The following is a 25863-nucleotide window of genomic DNA, read 5'->3' on the forward strand; positions in this document are numbered from 1 at the left end:
TCAGGTTACATGTCTCTTCTCTCCCCCTGTAGGGCCTGTGCCCTCCCTATAGGAATGAAACCTGAGTACGAGGAACTACACAAGCAAAGGTGAGGGAGAGTTGAGATGAAGAAGGAGGAGAAAGGGCACAGGAGGGGAACACTTTTGACTCAACTGAAAGATGTCCTTTGGATGAGGAAAGTGATAGCAGATTACCAAGGCTTTATAAGGCAAAATATATGGCAGAGACAGAACCATCTTTGTTAGGGAGCTGTAAGAGCAAAACTTTTGCAACAAATTTTGAGCAAAGATTACGTAGCACATACCACAATAGCAAGCCCCAAACAATGAGGCCACATGAAGGAGAGAAAGAAATACTCAGGATTAAAGCACTAACCAGCCTTGTGTTAGGTGCAAATTAAATGCCCACATTTAAAATGAAGACAATAATACCTCATTCAGAAACTGTGGTGAGGATTAAATAAAACAACAGAGCACAAGGAGATACACAATGCCGAGGAGCATCACTAACATTAACACTCTCCAATCCAGAACGACACTGGGTGTGCTTTGTGGGAGGGCTGAGCTTGAAATTTAATTCAGACACACTCAATGGGCAGCACTGGAGTTAGGGAAGAAACAGAAGCAGAGAGAAAAGAAAAATGGCGAGAAACAGGAAGAATGTGCAAAGGAAAAACAACACATCACGTTAAAACCTTCACAACAAAATTTTCCCTCTCTTTATTTTCTTGTCTGATGCTACATTTTGCAGTATAGTAGCAATAACTTCTGCTGCTTTATAGCACACTCACAATAAATGGCTTTGAGCTTGATTTACAGCTGCAGCGAAGCACCGGCACTTAATCTTTCCCAGCAGCTGTTTAAGGCTCTGTATATCTCCAGTTCAGCAGTGATTATCTGGGAACCATATTTAAAGGGTAGAGGAGTGGAGGATGGTTATAGAGATGAAGCTCAGGCCTCAGGGCGGGGTGGGGGTGACTCTGGGAAAGTGCTGAGGAACTTCCTTCTCAGCTTTATAGTACCTGCTTTACAAAGTGGTCAGAAGATGCTTTTCTAGTTTATTAAGAACCAGGGAAAGCAATTAATAGCCCCTGAAGAGCTTCAATACAGGAAAAAGCCTCATACATGGCAACACATTCGCTCAGAGCCCGCTAGGCCCATAAGAAAAATCTCACAGTGAACACAGCTTGCTGGCAATACCATGCTTAAAAACGCCCACTCTACGTGCCCTCTTTTACTGACACTGGCCTTGTAAAGAACAAATATGTAACGTGCCCCCAGACTGAAGGACTGTTTCAAATGGAGTAATTGAGAGCAAGCTCATCCCTGGTTGCCTTAACCAAGACTTGCTCTGAGAAGGGAGAAGTTATTTTTAGGCCCTCAATTTTTTGGCCACCAGAGGAGATTTTTTAATCTTCATGGTAATAAGTGTGATGTTTTTTGAACTCCTGGGTTTATAAGTGAGAGTGTGGGATCTTTCCCCAGCAGGAAAAGATCACTGTCAATAAAAGCTTGTTCTGGTCTTTGTAACAGTGGGGTAGGCTCATGTGACATCTACATCTTCCTGAGTGGCAGCTACCCCATCTGGTTAGGTAAGGCCATGTGGTACTGTGTTGTCTTCAACTTCAAGCAGAGCCTCTGTGGCTTGCTCTCTCATTCAATCTGTAAGAGGGAGGCTGCTACTTAACAACTTTTTAAGGTCCTGAGTTCAGTGACCAGGGTATGTTGACAGTGGGCAGAAAGCAGCTGAGCCCTGGGTTATATGATTACAGTGTGAGTGGTGGAGCAGGCCTGATAAGAAGTGTCTGTGGAGGAAGAAGGATTTTAAAGAAATATTCAAAGAATTGTTTGGCCATCCACACACCAAGCTACATAAATATCCTGTGGGTTGAGGTGCCAGCCATCTAGGCACATTATGAACTCTTCTAACTTCATCCCACATAAGAGATTTATTTTCTTTTACAAGATCTTTTAACTGAATGGGAGATCATATCTTGAGCATTTTAGACTATGGATTAGATGAAAGTTGGAAAACCACTTTAATTATGAGAGAAAGAAAAGGCCTATGTAAATGTAAAAACCCTTCCTACATAGTAACTTATTTCATCTTCACAGCTCTACCAAACACGCAGCAAACACAGACACTGAGGGCAAACAGAGTTTGCCAAGGTTACAGAGCTGGTAAACCACAGAGCTGGGATTCTGATCCCAACTAAGTCTGTACACGAACATTCATTTTAATTCAAGGAATGGGTAGGCAAAGATAGCACCTTCTACTGGCTCAATTTAGGACCATGTTTTGTAACATATTGTAAGCAATATCTAGTTTCCTTTGCTGGGCTAGGATTTTCGTAAGTCAAAGTTGTGTTTATTGTCATGATTGTCAAATAATTGGGGCAGAGACTAGATAACTTGTGGTATTCCAGATTCCTGAGGCTGGAGTATGTGGCAAGAAGATTTGCCTTATGAGGCTCTTTCAAAGTCCTTTGAGACCTGAAGTGACCTATGGTGCTTGCTCACTGATTCTAGAATGTCTGATTTAGCCACTCCCAAATTTGGCAAATTAGGCCCGGTGATGAGTTATGTAGCATGGTATTTTAACTTGGGAGTTAGGTCTGAGATTTTGCCCACAGTAGCCACATATCAGGTGTATGACCTTGTACGGATGACCTAACCTCTCTAAGTCACAATTTCATCATCTGAAAAATGAGGATATTAATAGGGCCTGCCTATGAGCATTCCTGCCTAATGCTTGGTAAGCACTTAATAAACACTCAATATTCTTTGTTTTTGTGGTTGTGACAACTCTCTTCTCCAACTCATTCCCCAACTCCTAACAACTGGAAAACTAATCTGACAGGGTTTTACAGGATGAGCAGAAGGCTAAACATCCTCCTGGATGGCTTTTGGATTTGGGAGCAGGGTTCCATAGTCACTGGTAAAAAGCATAACAGCTGGTGGCTTGCCTCCTCTTCTTTCCTCACCAGTATTTCACAGGGATATGTGAGAAATCTGTCCCTTTTCATGTCACAAGTTCTTATCACTCAGGACAATCAAATTGAATAAGGGGCAGACCCCCTGCTACTTATAAAAAGCTCTTTAATGCTCTTGCAAACGCTGGAGGACAGCCTAAATCAGCTAGCTTATTTATAGTTTGAAGAGTTATATCCCACCTATGGCTCAGGGTTTTAATCAGAAGAAAGAACTTGCTGAAAGCTCATCTCCCTGGCCACAGTGCACCCATGGACCTGTGGGGATTTTTGCCACCTCAGCCCTGGGAAAGGTTGTCATAGGTCAACAATGACCCATGACATTTGAAGGAGCTGCTGTCTCCAGAAAATCCATTAAATAAATTACTGCAGTGTGTGGTGGTGGGGTGAGGGGAAGACAAGAAAGTGCTGACTGCCTTCCCAGAAACCACAGAGAGTGGAAAAGCACCATCCCTGAGCACAGGCAGATAGATTCAAGAGGCTTTCTACAGTGAAAGGAAATAAGACAGTGTCCTCACTTTCAGAATTGTGAAGCAAAGAAGGTCATATATCCTGGTAGCATTCATCTTCCCATCCTTAAGTGCCTGGAGGGCCTGGTGGGGCTCTGCTGGGAGGCAAAATTCTGAGACCATGAGGGCAGCATGGGAACACTGCCTTGGGACCTTCAGGAAACACACAAGGCCAGGCTACTGTAGCCATTCTGTGTGCTTACTATAGAGGGCATGGAAAATGGAGACTCCAATTCATCTCATTAAAGAATAGTGGTCAGCACCACATCTTGCTCAAACTGAGGCAATGAATCCCTCCCTAATTTCTTCCTGCACAATGGGACCTAGACAAGTCCTCAACACTGGGCCTCCTGAAGCTTCTCAACTTCTGACCTGAATGCACAGTCTTCCCTGTGTGCTCCCCATGAGGATAACCCTGATTTCATGATTTCTCTTGGCTGAGAAAGAGTTGAGGAAGGAGTATGACAAAACCTTGAACTTGGACCCTGGGGCTACTTTGCCACTTAGCAACACACCAAAGATTCTGATTTTCATTGTCAGAGACTTTTCAAACTCTAAGTTGTGGTAGAAATGAGGTCATAGATAAAATTTAGTGGGAGAGCATAGTCTTTTATGTTCAAACAGACAAGAGAAGAATCCCATCATTTTTGGGATTATCTATCCCAGCATAGCATAACAGATCTTTTCAGGACTGTGGTAGGCTTTAGAAATGTAGAGTCGGCCCTCTGTATGTGTGAAATCTGCACTTACAGATCTAACTAACCAGAGTTTAGAGACTGTTGGGTGGAAAACTTGCATCTGTACTGAGCATAGACAGACTTTTTTCCTGGTCATTATTCCCAAAACAATATGGTGAAACAACTATTTATATAACACTTGTGTTGTATTAAGTGGAATAAGTAATCTAAAGATGATTTAAAATCTGTAGGCATATATATGTAGGTTGTATACAAATAGTACAGAGTTTCATATAAGGGACTCAAGCATCTATGGATTTTAGCATCCATGAGGAATCCTGGAACCAGTCCTCTACAGATTCTGAGCAACAACTATGTGTGAAACACTTGGCACAAAAGCTGTAACAAAGGGCAGTTGTTAATGTATGTTATGATTTGGGTTTTAAATGTTTCCCAAAAGCTCATATGTTGAAGGGTTGGTCCACAATGGAGCAGTGTTCAGAGGTGGGGCCTCTGGAAAATGACTGGATCACGAGAGCTCTGACCTCATCGATGGATTATTCCACTTATAGATTCATAAGCTGATAGGCTATTGGGAGGTGTTGGAAACTTTAGACAGTGTAGGAAGTACCTGTGCAGGGTACATATTGTCCCTGGCCCCTTACTATTTCTCTTTCTACTTCTTGGCCACCATGAGGTGAGCAGTTTCCTCTGCCACATGTTTCTACCTCACCACAGACCTAAAAAACACATAGCAAAGTGACCATGGACTAAAATCTCTGAAACTATGAGCCAAAATAAACCTTTCCTTTTAAGTTGATTATCTCAGGTGTTTTGTTACAGCAACAGAAAGCTGACCAATACCACACTGATAATGAGATGTTTCTAGACAGTCCACACCAGGGCTCTCCAAGTGAACTCTCTCCAAGGTGTTAGAAATATAGAGGTCTTTTGATTATCACAACACCTGGGAACAAAGATGTTAAACATTCTATTGCACTTGACACAGTCTTACATTATGAACTGAGCACCTCCACAGACCATGGTGCTCCCCACCCAGACCTGCAATCCTCTCCTGTGTGCTTCACCATGCTCATACACCTACATGTTCACCATGAAGAAATCCACTTGCAGCCTTGCAGAAGCTCTGTGGATATTTTTGAAATACCTAACCATGCAGAGCTGAGCACTTGACTCCAGATGTCTTTGGAATGAACTTAAAATTGGAAGCCCTGGGTCCCAGTTTTTCCATTGATGAGTCATATTGCTCCTTGACAGGCCATCATCTCCTCCCAAATCTCTACCTGACATCTGCAACTTAGTGATACTGAATCTTCCAAATGGTTATGAGCATTAAATAAGAAAACGTGCATGAAAATGCCTGAGAACCATAAGGTACTATGTCACTGTGTTGCATCTGTATTTGTGGTATTATGTACTGTGACATAACGGATGGACAAGATCCAACTTAAGTCTCCTTCCCTGAAGCCCATTTGGTCTGAGTTGTGCCATGCTGAGCCAAACTGGAGCCTGAGACAAAAGGAAAAAAAAATCAGAAATACTTACCTTGTTTTCTTTAAAATTTTGAATTTTTGTTCATTAGTTTTTTTTTTTTTGCATTAATTCTAGTTTCTAAAATATTTCATTAGAATATTACTTACTTTGAGTAAATTACTGAGGTTTTGGGTGCCTCTTTAAATTTTGCCCTACTCCCTCAGCTTTGCCCCAACCCTGGTTCTGAGGTCTTAGCTAAGGCTCCATAATCTTCATTGTAAACCTTTTATCCTTTGTTCTGTGTTCTAGGGAAAGAGAGCTAACTGGATTCTTTGCCTTCTTAGGATAACTTTGTACTTAAAGGTAGTAATCAAGCTGTTCATTAACCTCCTTTACTCTCTAGTAGATTTCCCCAGCTTAACTCTTTCTAAATGTGTTTCATCTCCCCTAAAGAACCAATTTTTAAACCAGTTACTAGTTTTCAACCTGCTTGCTGATTTCTGAGCTTTTAAGTGTAAGAAACAGGGGATTCCAAGATGGCGACTACAGGGAGGAAGCAGAAAGCGTGCTTCCTAAAGTAAAATCTTGGAGAGACTCTGGAGATACACCTTACAGGAAAAACCACCAAGAAGAGGCAAAACTTTGACTCCTCCACACCCCCAGCCCGTTAAATGGAGAAACCAGAAGGGCTCCCGTGCCGCTAGACACCAGTGCCCAGACCGCTTGGGAAGATGCAGACCACAAGGTGAGCTAAGTGGCACACAGTACTCCCACAGACAACCCTGGGCCAGATCAGCATAGCCCCCTGGACAGACTGACCCCCACCCAGGGAAAAAAGGAAAAAACTGAATAATAAGCAATAACAACAAAAAAGACACATAGCAAAGAGGGTGGGGTGCCCTGAGTGCCGAAGAGGGAGGAGGGCAATCCCTCACAGAACTGTAAATAAACAAGCTGGCTGCAGAAGGCAGGAGTGGTGGCACCCGCCCAGCAACCAGGAGTGGGAAAGCTTGTAAAAGTGTTGGTGGGAGGAAAACTCCACAGGAGAGGGGGAAGACCCACTTCCCACATGAGCTGTAAATAAACATGCTGGCCTGAGAAAGCTGGTGCAGTGTCACCTCCCCCAGTGTGTTTGGAAATGGAAAAGCTTGTAGCAGTGGCGGTTGGTAGTGCCCAGGAGAACTCCAAGTAAACAAAGCCTGAGGAGGTAGTTGAGTGTTAAGCTCTCTCTTGAGATCTGCATAAATAAAGCCTCTAGCAACAGCAGGCTGACAGCAGCAGGCAGGTGAGCCACAGCCTCACATACACATTCACAAAGCTGTGCCCAGACTCTTTTTTTTTTTTCTCTCCTCCTTTGATGAGACAACAACCAAACTACACCTCCATGCAGAAACACTTAGTGAAACTGTATTGCACTTGAACTTGGGACACTTTGTGGTGTTTTGGTTTTTTGGGGGTTTTTTTTCCTTTTGATGAGACAATGACAGAACTACTTCTGAGACACCATCTCCGGAATTGGAGGCTGAGGGACTAACACCAAAATTATTAAGACTGAAATTTATTGCATGTGAACTTGGAGACTTTTTTTTTAATTTGTAAAATTTTTTTTAATTTCTCAATCCTCTTTATGTCTCCTAATGCCTGTTTAGCTTACTGTTGATTTGTACACTATCTCTCCTTGTTTATATCTTTGAAATATTTTGTTTTTTTGTTTATTTGTTTTTTACTTGTCTGTTTGTTTTTCCCTTTTTCTTTAACTTTGCTTTCCATCTCCTTTCACCCTTCCATTCTAAATGTCACCATTGTTATTATTACAAGCTAGAAAATACTTAATTGCACGCAGTACAGGGACAATAACAATACCAAGGGCAATGATGGGAAGACAGAAAAACCAGTTTCCCCATAGCAAAAAATTAGTACAGAAAGCAGAGGGAAATGAAGAAAACAGATACTCAAACCAAGACTCCAACAAAATGAAGATAAACTATGTCAAAGAACCCAATGAAATCTACAAGAATAATCTAAAAGAAGAAATCCTACAGGTAATCAATGAGAATTTTATAGAGATGATACTGGATATGGTCAACCAAAATGTACAGGAGACACTCAAGAAATTCCAAGACAACAAAAATAGAGAATTTGAGAAAGCACAAGAAGAAATAAAAGAAAACATAGAAGCACTGTATAAACACCAAAGTGAAACAAAGAACACGATTAATAAAGAGATAAATGAACTCAGAACAAAAATAGACAACATTAAAGAGGAAGGGACTCAGGATATGGAAAACCTCAGAAAAAAAGAACAAAACAGAATTGCAAAAAAAAATGGAAGGCCAATCCAGCAGAATAGAACAAACAGAAGACAGAATCTCAGAACTCAAAGATGAAATGGTAATTGAAGGAAAAACTGAAGAACTATTAGTTAAACAACTCAAGACCTGTGAAAAGAAAATGCAAGAACTCACTGACTCCATCAAAAGACCAAACCTGAGAATTATGGGCATCGAAGAAGGAGAAGAGGTGCTAGCAAAGGGAATGCGTAATATATTCAACAAAATAATAACAGAAAATTTCCCAAATCTAGAGAAATCTATTCCCATAAAGATGCAAGAGGCCTCCAGAACACTAAACAGACCAGATCAAAACAGAGCTACTCCACAGCATATTATCATTAAAACAACAAGTACAGAGACCTGAGAAAGACTATTGAAGGCTGTAAGAGAGAAAAAACAAATAACATACAAAGGTAAATTCATCAAAAATCACAGCAGACTTCTCAACAGAAACATTAAAAGCAAGAAGAGCTTGGGGTGAGATCTTCCGGGCACTGAATGAAAATAACTTTAACCCTAGGATACTCTACCCAGCAAAACTATCATTCAAAATAGATGGAGCAATAAAAGTCTTCCATGATAAGCAGAAACTAAAACAATATGTGACCACAAAGCCACCACTACAAAAGATTCTTCAAGGAATTCTGCACACAGAAAGTGTGCAGAAACCCAACATAACCATGAAAGGGCAGACAGCACCAAACTATAGGAAAAGAAAAAGCAAGAAAGTAGAGAGTAACCTCAATTTAGGTACACACAATCAAACCTTCAAACAACTAAGACAACTAAATGACAGGAATCACCACATACCTATCAGTACTAACACTTAATGTTAATGGACTTAATTCCCCCATTAAAAGGCACCATTTGACAAACTGGATTAAAAAGGAATATCCAACAATTTGTTGCTTACAGGAGACCCATCTCACCGACAGAAATAAGCATAGGCTTAGGATGAAAGGCTAGCAGAAGATTTACTAAGCCAATGGCCCCCGAAAACAGGCAGGAGTAGCAATACTTATCTCTGACAAAGTAGACTTCAAACCTACATTGATCAAACGAGATAAAGAAGGGCATTCCATATTAATAAAAGGGGAAATAGACCAAAAGGAAATAACATTTATCAACCTATATGCACACAATGTCAACGCACCCTCATTTCATCAAACATACCCTGAAGGACTTAAAAGCATATATTAACTCCAAAACAGTGGTCATGGAAGACTTTAACACCCCATTATCCTCAATAGATAGGTCATCCAAAAAAAATCAATAAAGAAATCCTAGATCTAAAACATACCATAGAACAAATGGACCTAGTTGATGTCTACAGAACCTTTCATCCAACTTCTACACAATATGCATTCTTCTCAGCAGCCCACAGAACCTTCCCCAAAATAGATCATATCCTAGAGCATAAAGCAAGCCTCAGCAAACATAAGAAAATAGAAATTATACCATGCATTCTATCTGATCACAATGCAATAAAACTAGAACTCAACAACAAAAAATAAAGACAAAAAACATGCAAACAGCTGGAAACTGAATAACTCATTGCTTAATGAACAATGGGTCATTGATGAAATAAAAGAGGAAATTAAAAAGTTCCTGGAAGTCAATGAAAATGAAAACACAACCTACCAGAACCTATGGGACACAGCTAAGGCAGTCCTGCGAGGAAAGTTTATAGCCGAGAGTGCATACATTAAAAGGACTGAAAGATCCCAAATCAATGACCTAGTGATACATCTCAAACTCCTAGAAAAACAAGAACAAGCAAATCCCAAAACAAACAGAAGTAGAGAAATAATAAAAATAAGAGCTGAAATCAATGAAATAGAAACCAAAAAAACCATACAAAGAATTAATGAAACAAAAAGTTGGTTCTTTGGAAAAATAAACAAGATTGACAGACGACTGGCAAACCTGACTAAAGTGAGGAGAGAAAAAAACCCAAATTAGCAGAATCAGGAATGCAAAAGGGAAGATAACAACAAACACCATGGAGGTCCAGGAAACCATCAGAGACTACTTTGAGAACCTATATGCAAATAAATTCGAAAATCTTAAAAAAATGGACAGATTTCTAGATACATATGATTATCCAAAACTGAACCTAGAGGATATTAATCGCCTGAATAGATCTATAACACAAAATGAAATTGAAGCAGCAATCAAGAGTCTTCCCAAAAAGAAAAGTCCAGACCTTTAAACAAGAACTGATACCAACCCTCCTTAAATTTTCCACGAAATAGAAAGGGAAGGAAAACTGCCTAACACATTTTATGAAGCCAGTATTATACTTATCCCAAAACCAGGCAAAGATACCTCCAAAAAGGAGAACTATAGGCCAATATCCTTAATGAACATTGATGCAAAAATCCTCCATAAAATAATGACAAACCAAATTCAACAACACATCAAAAAGATCATTCACCACGACCAAGTAGACTTCATCACAGGAATGCAGGGGTGGTTCAACATATGAAAATCAATAAACGTAATAAACCACATTAACAGAAGCAAAGACAAAAACCACTTGATCATCTCAATAGATGCAGAAAAAGCCTTTGATAAGATCCAACATCATTTCATGATAAAAGCTCTAAGAAAACTAGGAATAGAAGGAAAGTACCTCAACATTATAAAAGCTGTATATGGCAAACCTACAGCCAGCATTATACTTAATGGAGAAAAACTGAAACCATTCCCTCTAAAATCAGGAAGTACACAAGGATGCCCACTATCTCCACTCCTATTCAACATAGTACTGGAATTCCTAGCCAGAGCAATTAGGCAAGAAGAAGGAATAAAAGGAATACAAATAGGTAAAGAAACTGTCAAAATATCCCTATTTGCAGAAGATATGATCCTATATCTTAAAGACCCAAAAAACTCTACTCAAAAGCTCCTAGACACCATCAATAGCTATAGCAAGGTAGCAGGATATAAAATCAATATAGAAAAGTCTTTAACATTTCTTTACACTAATAATGAACAAACTGAGAAAGAATATATGAAAACAATTCCATTTACAATAGCCTCAAAAAAAATCAAATACCTAGGTGTAAACTTAACAAAAGATGTGAAAGACCTCTACAAGGAAAACTATAAACTTCTGAAGATAGAGATTGAGGAAGACTATAGAAAGTGGAGAGATCTCCCATGCTCATGGATTGGTAGAATCAACATAGTAAAAATGTCTATACTCCCAAAAGTAATCTACATGCTTAATGCAATTCCTATTAAAATTCCAATGACATTCATTAAAGAGATTAAAAATCTACTGTTAAATTTATATGGAAACACAAGAGACCAAGAATAGCCAAGGCAAAACTCAGTCAAAAGAACAATACTAGAGGTATCATGATACCTGACTTCAAACTATATTACAAAGAAATAACAATATAAACAGCATGGTACTGGCACAAAACAGACATGAAGACCAGTGGAACAGAATAGAGAACCTGGATATGAAGCCACACAACTAGCACCAACTTGTCTTTGACAAAGGTGCTAAAAATATACGATGGAGAAAAGACAGCCTTTTCAACAAAAACTGGTGGGAAAACTGGTTAGCAGTCTGCAAAAAACTGAAACTAGATCCATGTATATCACCCTATACAAATATTAACTCAAAATGGATCAAAGATCTTAATATCAGACCCCAAACTCTAAAGATGATACAGGAAAGAGTAAGAAATACTCTGGAATTAGTAGGTATAGGTAAGAACTTTCTCAATGGAACCCCAGCAGCACAGCAACTAAGAGACAGCATTGATAAATGGGACTTCATAAGACTAAAAAGCTTCTGCTCAACAAAAGAAAAGGTCTCTAAACTGAAGAGAACACCCACAGAGTAGGAGAAAATATTTGCCAGCTACACATCAGACAAAGGACTGATAACCAGAATATATAGGGAACTTAAAAAACTAAATTCTCCCAAAATTAATGAACCAATAAAGAAATGGGCAAGTGAACTAAACAGAACTTTCTCAAAAGAAGAAATTAAAATGGCCAAAAAACACATGAAAAATGCTCACCATCTCTAGCAATAAAGGAAATGCAAATTAAAACCATACTAAGATTCCACCTCACCCCTGTTAGAATAGCCATCATTAGCAACACCACCAACAACAGGTGTTGGCGAGGATGTGGGGAAAAAGGAACCCTCTTACACTGTTGGTGAGAATGTAAACTAGTACAACCACTCTGGAAAAAAATTTGGAGGCTACTTAAAAAGCTAGACATTGATCTACCATTTGATCCAGCAATACCACTCTTGGGGATATACCCAAAAGATTGTGACACAGGTTACTCCAGAGGCACCTGCACACCCATGTTTATTGCAGCGCTATTCACAATAACCAAGTTATGGAAACAGCCAAGATGCCCCACCACTGACGAATGGATTAAGAAAATGTGGTATCTATACACAATGGAATTTTATGCAGTCATGAAGAAGAACGAAATGCTATCATTTGCAGGGAAATGGATGGAATTGGAGAATATCATTCTGAGTGAGGTTAGCCTGGCCCAAAAGACCAAAAGTCATATGTGCTCCCTCATATGTGGACATTAGATCAAGGGCAAACACAACAAGGGGATTGGACTTTCATCACAAGATAAAAGCGAGAGCACACAAGGGAGGGGTGAGGATAGGTGAGACGCCTAAAAAACTAGATAGCATTTTTTGCCCTCAATGCAGAGAAACTAAAGAAGATACTTTAAAGCAGCTGAGGCCAATAGGAGAAGGGGACCAGGAACTAGAGAAAAGGTTAGTTCAAGAAGAGTTAACTTAGAAGGTAACACACATGCACAGGAAATTAATGTGAGTCAACTCCCTGTATAGCTATCCTTATCTCAACCAGCAAAAACCCTTGTTCCTTCCTATTATAGCTTATACTCTCTCTTCAACAAAATTAGAGATAAGGGCAAAAAGTTTCTGCCGTGTAGTAATGGGTAAGGGGGGTAAGGGAGGGGGCAGGGGGTAGGGAGGAGAAATGACTCAAACATTGTATGCACATATGAATAAAATTTAAAAAAGAAAAAAGATAATAAATAAATAAATAGATAAAATAAAAAAATAAATGTAAGAAACAAAGAACATACTGACAAAAGAATGTCCCTTGTAACTCCACATGCTCTGACTTGCAAGGCATCTTCCGTTGTTTTTCCTCTATCAACGTGCTGGCATGGGGGAAGGGTGGTCTACACACAGCACTGAAGGATATTATTGTAGTGTGTTATGGAGCTTTTATAATCTGGATTCCCCAAAATGCAGTTCTTTATCCTCACGATATGATAAACAATAGGTAGGGGCATTAAAATGAAGTGAGTTCTCAGAGCCTCCCAGCCACAATTGAACAATCTATCACAAAGAACTTAGGAGCAAGGTAGCTTGAGGTCTCAACCATACTTTTTATTATAATTTTCTAGGTGGAAGAATGTTGATAATGGCATCAAATGCTTCTGCCCTTAGAAAGTACATCTTGTGATCCAGTATCCTAGAGATTTGCCTGCTTTGATCTTTTTTTACATAAGAAACAACTATTTATGAGGACCAACTAGTGCTCTGATCATCATTGCCCCCACGTTATAAGGAAAAAACCGGAGGGGGGCGGTATGGGTTTAACCAACATGTAATGTGCATGGCCAGTTAGGAGGCAGCTGGGATTTAAAGCTGACCATCTGGCTTCAGAGTCTGCATTTAATCATTATCCTCTTCTGCCTCATAGACACCACCAACTAGGGTAATTGAGGTTAATCCTTGTAGCAACCCCAAAAGTCTAGTATTTTGTTCATTTCCACTTGAGAAATTGAGATTCCAAAAAGTAAAATAACTTGGTCAAGTGTAACTACTTTTTTTCCAACTGAGTAAAATCCAGAAAAAAATAGATGTGCCCTTGTCTATTTGTATCTTCTTCTGCAGCACTAGAGTATTCATGGCAAATCAGGTCAAATGATCAGGTGCAAGTCTATGGGTCAGAAAGAAGCAAGTAAGCAATGGATTTATTTTTGATCAGGTCTTAATGGGAAAATTGTGAATTCTTGCCAATGTTGATATGAGTTTAGATGAGAAAGATCAATGGGCTGGTTGAACAATAGTGTCCCCTTAAGTCTCCAAGCTGGTGAGCTGGAATGTAAATTCTGCTGACTCGGGAGGGGCAGGCTAATTTTGTGAATGAATATGTGGGTGCTCATTTCATCTAACTCATTTCAGTTCAACCCTGCAGCCTCAGAAAAGACAGAAGCCAGACAACTCTCTGATGAGGCCAGTTCTGTTCCTGTAGTCCAAATGCTGTCTGTGCCTCTGTTTCTGACACTGAACCTGAATGGACAGAGCTCTGCACACAGCCATGCAGTCATTTGCTGTTCTGTACTTTTGTTCATGTGTCTGGTCTAGATGAATGAAATTTACATCACTTTAATAAGTATTAACCATTTTAATCTTAGTAAATTTTCACATAAGACATTCAAATTGCTTCCCAGTCATCTGGACCCCCAACGAGATAGATGCAATCTCTTTGAAAAGCTGTGCCAACTCTTCCAGGCCTTTTAGGACCCATTTGGGCTGGGTCTGTGTTTCAGGAAGCATGTCTGAGGAGAAAGCAATCAGGTGCTTAGGACAAGTGGGTGGGCAGGTAACACTTATAGTCCCCTTCCCATTTTTAAATATTATACTCCTGTTTCCCAGTTCTGATTTACTTGCTATCTGTGCTCTATTACTTTTGTAGTGGAGCCTTTTAAAATATTAGTAATAACACCATCAGCCAATGTGTAATGATTGAGTGCTTACTGTGCACTTGGATGCATTATTTCATTCAATCCTCCCAACCACATAGAGACCTCATTATCACCCCTACTTCACAGATAAGGAAACTGAGTCTCACCTTGGAGATCTGTTACTGCTAATTTCTTCATGACACATTTTGTATATATGTATATACAGACCAAATTCTAATACAAAATAAAGTAGTTTACTGTGGTTCATTTCTTTATGTGCATATCACTACTCACTGGTGCTCTTTGCATCACCCATGTTAGCAGATGGAAGTTCTAGAACACTAATAACTACTTAGCACAAATGACGTCAGCATGACTGTTCTCTAAACTCCTCAACACCTTCCGGCCTCAAAATCCAAAATGTTAATGTACTATTCTCAGGAGAACAACTGTTCCCTCTAGTTTAACACTGATGTCCTATGCCAATGGTCCATGTGTCTCAAATGTAATTGTGCTGTGGTAGATGGGGGCTAGTTGTTTATGTGTTCATTGCTGGCCAATGAGCTGCACGATGGGGTGTTCACTGACAGAGACCGTGTGTTCTGGTCATTGTCCTCAGTGCCTTAGTATAAGCCTTGGCACAAAGTCTATACTCACCAAATGTTTGTTGATGTTATTTTTCATTAGTGCAGCAATGTAATGAGAAACTCATCATTAATTATGATATATGATATTTATATGTTATTCCATACCGTTATGATTGGTTCAGGTGCAGACTTGACCAAACTCTAGACTGATAATGTTAAAGCATTCAAATACCTTTTCAGGGCTGGTTTGCTGTGTCCCAATTTATCACTCAGAAAATAATCAATGATTGCTAAGGCATCCTATACTACTAATATTCTTAAGAGAGGAGGAGTGAAAAATGAGGAGACACCCTAGAATTCTTTTTAATGTTATTGGAAAGGTGCTCTGGCATATTTTATAAGTTAAACCTGTGTCTTCTCATGAAGCATTAAAAAACTCAATAAAAATATCACTGTGAGTGAGGTACAGACGGTTCATGCCTAGAATCCTAGCTACTTGGGAGACTGAGATTGGGAAGGATCACAGTTAGAGGTCAGCCTGGGCAAAAAGTTTGAGAGATACCATCTCAATGAATATCTGTGGCATTCCTGCCACCTTAGCCAAGGCAGGAAGTGTAAAATGGGAGGATCTCATTCCAGGCTGGCCTGGACAAAAAGCCAGCCACAATAACCAGAACAAAAAGCACTAAAGGTGTCAAGCAATAGAGTGCCTGCCTAACCAAGGTGAAGTCCTAAGTTCAAACCCTAGTACCACCACCAAAAAAAAAACAGGACACAGCTGAAGTTTGGGAGATGGATCCATTCACTTTTCTCACTCAACATTTAGTTGTTGTGTCAGATATCAAAGGGATAAACAGGCAAACGACCCAGTCTTCTGCCCTCATAAACCCACTATTGTAATAAAACTGGGTTAAGGCATCTATTTGGCTCTCAAGTCAGACTACCAGGACTCAGTTCCCACTCCATATCTCAAGACTTCACTGTGTGAGTTCCTTGACTTCTCAAAGCCTTGTGCCACTGAATGTAAAATAGGGGTAACAGTAACAACCCTTATCACAATAAGTTCTTAGGTATATTAAGTGAGATAATATATAAATGCTTAACAGAGCAAGTATTCAAAAATATTATCTCTGATAATAGTCATTCTTATACTCCTGGTATAAAGGTTTTAATAGAAATAAGAACAGAAGAAGACACCTGACTAAAACCAGGTTGAGTGGGGTAGATAAAGACTACTTTCCTGAAGAACTACAAAGATGAGTATGAATCAGTAGGCAGACTGGGTCCAGGATGGCTGGAGTTGGGATAAATGATGCCTGGGTTAACCTTTAGGAGTCTAGTACCGTGATTTCAAAGGGCTGGAGACATGTAAAAACTTCCATGTTCAAGGCAAGGCTTATACTTCCAGCCACCTCAACCAAGAACAGAGGGCAAGGGTAAAGAGCAGGTGTTGTAGAAAGTGTATGGCAAACGGCCTTTCTTCACTTTGAAGTCTTGCAGGTCATTGAAGAACTTTAATCAGGGGAGTGACATATCAGAGTTTTGTCTATTTGGCCACAGTGAAAATTGGAATGGTCCTGAAGAGACTAGAGGCAGGATGCTACTTAGCAGGCTGCTACAGTCATATAAGTGAGAAATGAAACTGAGGCAATAGCAATACAAGCAGAGAAAAGTGAACAGATTTGAGGTGTTTTGAGAAGAAAGGGGTGGGACTTGGAAATTAGTTGGATGTGAAGACCAAACCACGGAGCAGTCAAGGATGACGCCCAGATTCTGGCTTGAGGTATTGGATGGATGGAAGAGTAGGAATAGAGGGGAAGATGGTGTTTTCAGTCTGAGGCATGTAGAGTTTGGGGTTCTGTATTGGTCTTTCAGATGAAATGTCTAGCAAGTATTTTGATAGAAAGGTGTGGCACGTAGAAGAAGAGACTATTAACGTCATGAAAAGGATCTAAGAAATTATTTTATGTGTTGAAACACTTGATTTAAGCCCATCTACTGAATCTATTTTTGTTATTCTTGGTGTTAAAGATGAGAACACTAAAGACATAATATATGTATCTTCCAGAAGGCCAGCTTTCAACTTTATTGAAATAAATGACCCACTTTGATGAACAGAATGCTGACTTCTAAGGTTTCTTACAACTGTATTATGATTCTACTGTTCCGAAACACCACTGGGAATCTGGACTTGCCTTTTGCTGACAGCACCCCTGTGACCTTCAAGCCTCCTTTGTGGGTGTGTGGAATATATTTTTGAAAATGAAAGCCCATTACCTATAAAGCCATACAGCCCCAAACATGCAGTGATTATGCCATGGAAAAGAAAAACCAAGTAAAGACACTATCTACATTTACCTACTCTGATCCCAATTGGCAGCAAACAGCAGAAGAATCTTCCGGCCGTAGTGGTCACGGTTTTCCAGCACTCCAGGGAAGCCATCAATCAGAGCCCTCTTAATGCCGGGATCATCCGCCTTGAAGTTTTTGAACATGTCCAGATTTAGCTGGCGGTACTGAAAGTACTGGGCCAGGAGTCTAAAGGCATCTGCTTGGTGAAACTTCCTGGCTCGGAGAAATCTCAGGATGAAGGCATCGTCTGTACGTAAAAATCCAATGTCAGGCCTGGTAATGATCATGTCTCTGACTTGCTGAATGTCCTGATGCAAAACATCTGGGTTTTCATTCAGTTCCAGACGTGCTTTCTCTATAGTCTCTGGACTCAGTCCAGCCTGCAAATGCGTCATGTTGGCCAAATCTCCTTTCTGAGTGTTTAACTTCTGATGTTTTGGAAGAACAGAGACTGGTCCCATTCACGTGATGGTGGGCTGAAACTGTGGCCCATTCAATAGTTTTCCTACTACCAGACTGCTGCACAAACTGACAAATACAAGGGGATCTTCTTGCTCCTCTTGAAAAGCAGCAGGACATTCAGGCCCTGTGTGGTGGTTGCATCCAAAACAGAAGCAAAACCAGGGCCATTGCTTACTGAAAAACAAATGCACACAAGAAAGTGAAACAGAGATGATACAAAGAAAGTCTAGGCAAACTAAAGAGTCTAGATAGAAAAACTGTAAGGTAGGCTGTGAGTCTTATGAGTGGGTATTCAAGGAATAAAGGGTAAACAATCCTTTAAGTGAGTTATTTGGCCTTGTTACTAGACAATTTGAATGTTTACTATGCAAACATTTAAAACATGCTTGGGAATTTTTTAGTTACAGTGACTAGTTAACATAATGGGAGTATGGTCAAATTAGTCATAAGAGTAATCTTTTGTTAATGTCCTAAGAAACAATGAAAGGAGAGAAAGATCCTTCTTTGTTCTAGAATGCTTTATGGGGCTGTTCACAGGCTGAGATATGGTGAGAAATTGTGGCTCCTGTACAATTTATTGCTTCCCATTAGCTTGTTTCTCAAACAGAATTGTCTCTCACAGAACTACCCCCTTCCCTGTGGTTTTTTTCAGGCTTCCATTTACATCTTAACAATAAAAGGGAACTGTTAAAGGTCACCTTAACTTAACTCTACAGGTGCCTAATTACTCAAAGGAGTCCTCCTCTAGTGGGGTGGAGAGTGGGGACAACTTAGGGCTGGAGGCCTGACCTTCAGTAATCAATTCAATAAGCAATCAGAAAGAAACCTCACATTTGCCACCCTTTTGCAAGGAAGGCACAGGAACTGGACACTCTTGGTTGGCTCTCTACCTAATCCAATATCCACATAGGCTCAAAAACCATTCCATTTCATATAACTTTTCTAGTGTCCTGAGATACTGTTTTATGTATGATAATAACTGTTTCAATCCTCTCTTATGACTTCTCTTCCTAAATGGTACACAGAGAAAAACCCATGTTATTTGCGTCTTTCCCATTCTAAGTATAAATGCTTAACTCTCACAGTTAAATCCACATCTGTTGGGTCTATCCTGTAAGTTCCAAAAGTCAAGACATACTATGTGTAAATATACTTGGAAGCATGTATTTTCCTCCTAGATTTCCTTGGTCAACAATATCTGTGGCAAGAGGCAGATTATTTCCTCCCCAGCTAATCATTATTGGTAATGCTTCATCATTCAAAATAATTTAAAAGACAAAATGAGTCTTCTGCTTAGTTTAGTAGTACATATTTTTGCTTTATGATATGGGGTAGATGAAAGACACTTTAAGTGACTGGCATTCATTTTCAATATAATAGAATAATAGAATGTATTTATTTATAAAATTTTTGCATTATAAAATAATAACATATAGCTGTATAATGTGTGAAATAAAGAGGCAACAGACTCGCTTTTCACTGGTTTTAGAGACTCATAATAGTAAAGGAAACCAGGGCTATGGAATAATGCCAGGATTAGAGGAAATTTTACAATCTATCTAGTTCAGTACCCACCAAATGTTAAATTCCTTCTCCAATTGTCTCACCACACTCCTTCAAAAAACTGCCTAATCTGCTGTCTCCCTCCTCCAGTTCATCCTTATGCCCATCGTAATTTATCTTTGATGTACTGCTGAAACTTCTCTCACTAACCAATGACAACAATATAATTTATTATCCAAACACAGCCACTAAAGGGTGCTAATAATGATGCTGGAACAAGCATAAACTGGGACAGTTCCAAGCAGATCCAGACAGATGGTCATCCTGCTAGTAAATGAAAACTTTTTTCTGTATCTAATAGATAAATTCCAGTACCAGTCTGGGTGACCTCTATTAGTATTTTACACTGACTCCTTAATCTTTCTTCAACAGGACCTGCCCCTTCTTCCATTCTTTTCTCTGACTCTATACATCCTAATTTTTTCTTATCTTTTTGCTCCTTCCTTCTCAGTCTTCTCTTTCTGTTCTGACCCTTTCAATACCACTATTTTCTAGGGCTCTGCCCCCATGATTTGGCCATTTACATACAAATAACCTCAGTCTATAACTTCCTCTTGATTTCCAGTCTCCACAGTCAATTGCATACTGAGTATCTCCACTTAGAGGTCCCACAGACACTACAAATCAATATGTTCAAAACTGAGCTAATCATAGCTCCTCATCCTGAACTTCCTCCTCCACCTCGGTGTCTTAGTGAATGACATCATCTTCCACGCAGTTCCCACGCAAGAATCCTTAGAGTCAACTTCTATCCCACCCTCTCCTTCACTATCCACTACCAGACAATCACTTCCTTAACAGTTCTCATATCTGCCCAATTCTTTCCGGCCCCATAATCACTGTCTTTGATGAGACCACATTACTCCTCATTTGTTCAGAGCCTAGTTATGACAGCCCTGCAACTTCAAATCTCTCCTTAAGTCCAGAGTAAGAATCATGTGACAGTGTCCCTACCAATCCATTCTCTATTCCAATTCACTCTCTGGATTACAGTTGAAATATGCTTATATCGATTAATATCTGTCATTAGCTTCCAATTGTCCTAGAATAAAGTATAAAACTCTGTAACCCAGTACTTCATTTGGTCATGCAGATACACTGAGTCACTAACAGTCTCTTCTATCTCCTGTGTGCCTTGGTAAAAGTTGTCTTCTCTTTTGAGAACTGGTTAACACACCTTTGCTCTTCACGGACTCAACCTGAAAGTCACGTTCCCCAGCAAACACTCTTTGGTCCTCAGAGATCACCATATTCCCCATACTCGCAACCATACTAAGTTTTATTGTCATTTTCCTTCTCTCTTTTTATTGACAAACCTATGGAGAAGAACTGGCTCTTATTCATCTGTGTATCCCCAGTACATGTGGCATAAAGAGGGTCAGCTCTACGAGCAGAGCTAACTCATTATGTTCACTGCCATATCCTCAGTGCCTAGAGCAGTGTGCACCATGAACTAGGTGCTCTATAGTTATACATAGCACAATTAAATAAAGTTAAGTAGTTAAAATGTTGTTTATGTGAGTGAGTTAGTTATTCCTTCTCTGTTTGGGTACTTCAGGACTGTTTTTCCTTAAATACGGCATTGCAACTCACTTTTAATTTCCTCCCTCATCTACAAAATAGCTCCACTTCCTGGAGAATCTTACCTAGGCACATTGTATCTTAACTCCTCCTTTTTTCTCTTTGAAGCATGTTGGGTAGTGCTCACAGTGCCAAGCCATGGAGCACAGTATTAAAAGCACAAGGCATAGTAACGGCTTGCTCCCTACAGAAGATTTAAAGCTGCTTGGAGCAAGTTACTTACCTTACAGTTCAGGGAACTCAACAATGTTTCCAAGATAAATTACTATAAGTTCAAGGGGAGGTTTGAGGTTGCATTTTTCATGGCCTGCTTCCACACATAGCTATGCATCCAATCTATAATATCTGAAATAAATTTGCTCCAATCTACATCTTTATTCTGTGCTCAGCATACAGAAGCAGCTTCTGGGGAGAACAGCTGAGACAGGGTCACTGGGTTTCATGCTTAAGATGAAATAGATATTTTCCATTAAAGGCAAATCCTTCATGCCAGAAGTCTGAATAGACTGCTATTTAAATAACAACTTCAACTGATGATAGCATATGGTACTAGAAAAACTACACATAGAATGTTCATAAGAATATAGTACTTTCAATTGCCTATAATCTTTTGTTCTCACTAAACTTTTCTGAATTATGAATAGATATATTGGACTTGATATCATATGAAGAAGTATTTTTCTGTCCTGATAGTATTAATAATAACAATATCTATAATTTATTATTTATTATAGCTGTGCTTATTATGTCCCAGACACTGTATACTCTCTTTTTTATATACTACAGTATTTATGAAACTACTGTATGAAATTAGTGGAAGCCAAAGCACAAAGAGGCTAAATGATTGTCCATGATCACACAGCTACTAAGAGGCAGAAACTGGATACAAGATCAAGTAATCTGTCATTGAACAATGTACTTGACTAGTATGCTGCTCCACATCTTATAAAATAGTACTATTTGCTACTTAGGCTCTACAATATGTTCAACAAGTCATCTTCCTCTTAGGCCCTCAACACTGTTTCCTCAAACCCCTTTCAGATTTATACCTCTATAAGCCTAGATATGCCAATGAATGAACAGACTTTTTAGGTTGCCTAATGCTGTACCTTATAGTAACTGTGTCCAGTTTCCATCTTATCATCTTTTTTTATTAGAAGATGACTAAATCTCTTTAAGATTTGGCTGATTATGCTTTCCTAGCCATCACTAATTTTTGTTCTTCCTTCATATGTTTTCCTTTGGCAAAAATGACAAATCAAAGACTCTGCTATTTTTTCTGAAGGATTGATTCTTTGTCATGCCTCATAAGGTGTCAAACAAGGCACCAGCAATGAAATTTGCTTGATAACCAGAAAGAGAACTTTAGGCAGTTACAGAAACATCTCTCTTCATTGCTGGTGGAGTCCCAAATGGTTCTGTGTTTAGGAACATTTATAAAAACTCAAAAGTACCTTCTTGGAGGCCAAGGTAGAGGATACCCACATTTCTAATCTGTGCATTTTCTGATGAACTAGAAATTTAGGTTGTGGTATTTTCGTGTGAAGGAGAGGAAAAAAACATCCATGTCAAATTTGAAATCATGGCATCCATAGATTTTAGTCTTATACTTCATCTCAGGTATCATTGGAAAAAAAAATATATATATATATATTTCCTCATTCAGTATTCACTCATAAATGAAATGGAAAGTGACACCATAGTCTTTATGAATAAAGGAATCTAAATATAAAGATCCTTTCAGAGACTATATTGACTCAAAGTATAGTATTTTGGGTTTTTTAAAATCATTTGTTATTCTCATTTATTTTGATATCATCTTTAGAAATACACATTTAATATCAGGAAAAGATAAGAATAATTCTAGAAGCATCTTATCTAAAAATATGTACATGTGTATCTATCATTTCAAAGCATTTTGCATTAATTTTCTCTTTTCTTTGTTACAATTAGCCTTTAATAGGTAGAAGAATGGTAATTTCCTGGGAAATGCTGTGGTAATATCATGTGAAGTAAGACTGGCAAAAGTGCTTGTGAAGTGAAAAGATCCATTTTATGTTAGCTATGATACTCTTGTTAATATTATAATTATGTTGTCTGCAGATACATAAAAGATATTGAAGCACATAACAGCTAAGTAACTGGCTTAATGTCAGATAAATGAATTAGCTTAGAGTTGGAAAACAAACACATATTTTTTGAGTACTTGTAATGTGTCAAGAGCTTTGATGTTATATATCTAATTTCCACACCAATCTTTAAAACTAGGATATTACATATTAGATGGAAAGATAGGTCTGAGATTTAGATAAAAGTCTGGGTGAAAATTGACAAAGATTTGTACCCAAGCCTACCTGTGCCATGATTTTTCCATGGTTGCCCTATCTTTCTGAGGAGGCATCTTCTCTAACATCACTCTAGGTACCAATGCCCTCCCTCTCACTCACACTGCATGTACACATCCAAATTTGAGGAATAAAGGGAATATTGTTGTCATAATCAGAAAGATAAAATCTATAAAGCCTACCTATAACTAATGAGCAGTACCTCAAATTTGTATGACTTTTGGGTGTTCTTGGTAATACAAAGAAAAATTTTAAACATAACTCTAAATCAATACATACCCATCATACCCATATGTGCTTAGTGGGACTCTCTTCTAAGAAAAGGGTGAAAAACAAGTCTCAATGGTAAAATTCTGCACATGGAAGTCTAATCAACTACCTCACCCATCAGCAAATGTGATATTTGTGTTTCCAAATTTTAAATATATGGTAAACTAGGCTAACCCTTGAAGCTCTTTGCCTTTCCAAAATCTCAATGCTAATTTTTAAACTAAATATGTATTTTCACCTAGGAATGCCAAAATGAATTTTTATACCAAATGAAATAAAAGTAGATGCTGCTAATATGCCTAGATCAAAGTTGAAAAGCACAGTGAACAAAAATCTTTTTTCAAGTTCAACTGTCTTTGAAATCTTTTCTGAATGATCATGTTCCCTTACTGCCAGTGGCGACTACACTTAAATCTCAGAGATTATTAATTACACATTCTTTGGCATGGACCAGAAAGGAGTCTTTCCAATTGATGAATTTTCAGATGGGCCATTAATGATTGTAAGACTTCTGCAACAGTAGTGGCAGAGGATTTTAGTCCTGTGAGTAACAAAGTGGACCTCAAAGCATTAACTTTCTATCAAAAGTTAGCCAACTTCCAGGCATGAACTATCTGTACCAGATGCAGGGTGAAGAGTCTGGAAGGATAAAAGGGAGACCTTTAATCATCTGAAAGTGTAGCGTGATCAGAATTTAGCCCCTGGCTCACAGTCAACATTCCATCACCTTTACCTTAGTCCTAGCCCAGGATTTACTCTTGCTTCATAAATATTCATTATTGTGTAGACTCCTTTGGCTCCCTTTAAAATAGCAACAAACTCTCTGTCATCTGCTTCCATTTGCTCTTGAGCTTAAGAAAGGTTAAAAGCAAATTGGAATGAGTTCCATCACAGCAGAGACAATGAGAATGTCTTACCCAAAATAGATGCCAGATCAGAATTAAAATACACTGGGCCTCACATATAGTGGACCTATTTGGCAAAGGATTGCGTCCTGAGTTCTAGAACCATCTATAAGTCCTTTGTTATTTTAGTTTGCTTTGGCACAAGTAATGCAAAGAGTTGAGGAGAAAGCTAACTTACAGGGAAAGTATAGGATTTTTTCTGCCTCCTTCAATTAAAAATCTTTTAATTGAAGTAGCATTTACCTTCTACCTCAATGTATTTTTTAAAAAAAGGGGGAAATTATAGAAGCATGGAAAATTAGACTAGAATGTTTTGCTATCCTATTAAACTATCCCCTAAGAAGCTATTAGCAGTTGACACTCCAATTTTCAAAACAGATTGTGGGATAAAGATACTTGTCTCTTTCATCATCAAAGGAAGAGGATATTTCTCTAAGAATGGGGCTTTTATTTTTTTGAGAAAAAGAATATGAATGAGTGAAAGAAAGGCAGAGCTCCAAAAGACAACTGTTAAATCTGCTTTCCCCCTTTCCATTCCGTTTTTTCCCAGCACTTCTGTGTAAATGGGGCAATTCTTTTGGATGTGGTTTGGCAGAAAGTAGCACATGCCTGGAGAAGGTGCAGGGTGCTTATGGGTGAGGTGGGAGGAAAAGGGCTGTTTGTATATAACTTTCTCCTCATTTAGTCATATGACATGTGAGCTCCTGTTGTCTCAGAAGTTGGAATGCTTTCTGTTTGTTATAGAGTGAGTGCCATTATTTACTGTTCAGACCTAAAAGTGGAATGCTAAACATGAAGGAAACTTTTCTTTGTCTTTCCAAATGGTGATCCATGCATTATGTTAATAAGCCAGCCCAGAAAGACAAATACCAAATTTTCACTCATATGTGGAAGTTTAAAAAACTGATTCCATAGAAGAAGAGAGTAGAATAATGGTCAGTAGAGTCTGGACAGGGTAAAGAGAGGAGGTAGAAAAAGTGTTTAGGTAACAGGTACCAAAATGCAAGTAGATAGGAGGAATTAATTCTAGTGTTCTATAGCACAGTGGGGTAACTGTAGTTTATAACAA

At 38.9% G+C, this 25863-nt stretch overlaps 1 protein-coding gene across 1 annotated transcript in view; it reads right to left on the reverse strand.

Annotated features, from left to right (window-relative positions):
• Clvs1 (clavesin 1) overlaps window positions 1-25863 on the reverse strand; it is a 191848-nt gene that overhangs the window by 161756 nt on the left and 4229 nt on the right. Inside the window, exon 2 of the mRNA XM_074068621.1 lies at window positions 17675-18304. Within this exon, the coding sequence (XP_073924722.1) occupies window positions 17675-18129 (455 nt within the window). The 5' untranslated portion in view covers window positions 18130-18304. The remainder of the gene's footprint in view (window positions 1-17674; window positions 18305-25863) is intronic.

The sequence above is a fragment of the Castor canadensis genome, chromosome 3 (assembly GCF_047511655.1).
Source record: "Castor canadensis chromosome 3, mCasCan1.hap1v2, whole genome shotgun sequence".
Lineage (NCBI taxonomy): Eukaryota > Metazoa > Chordata > Mammalia > Rodentia > Castoridae > Castor > Castor canadensis.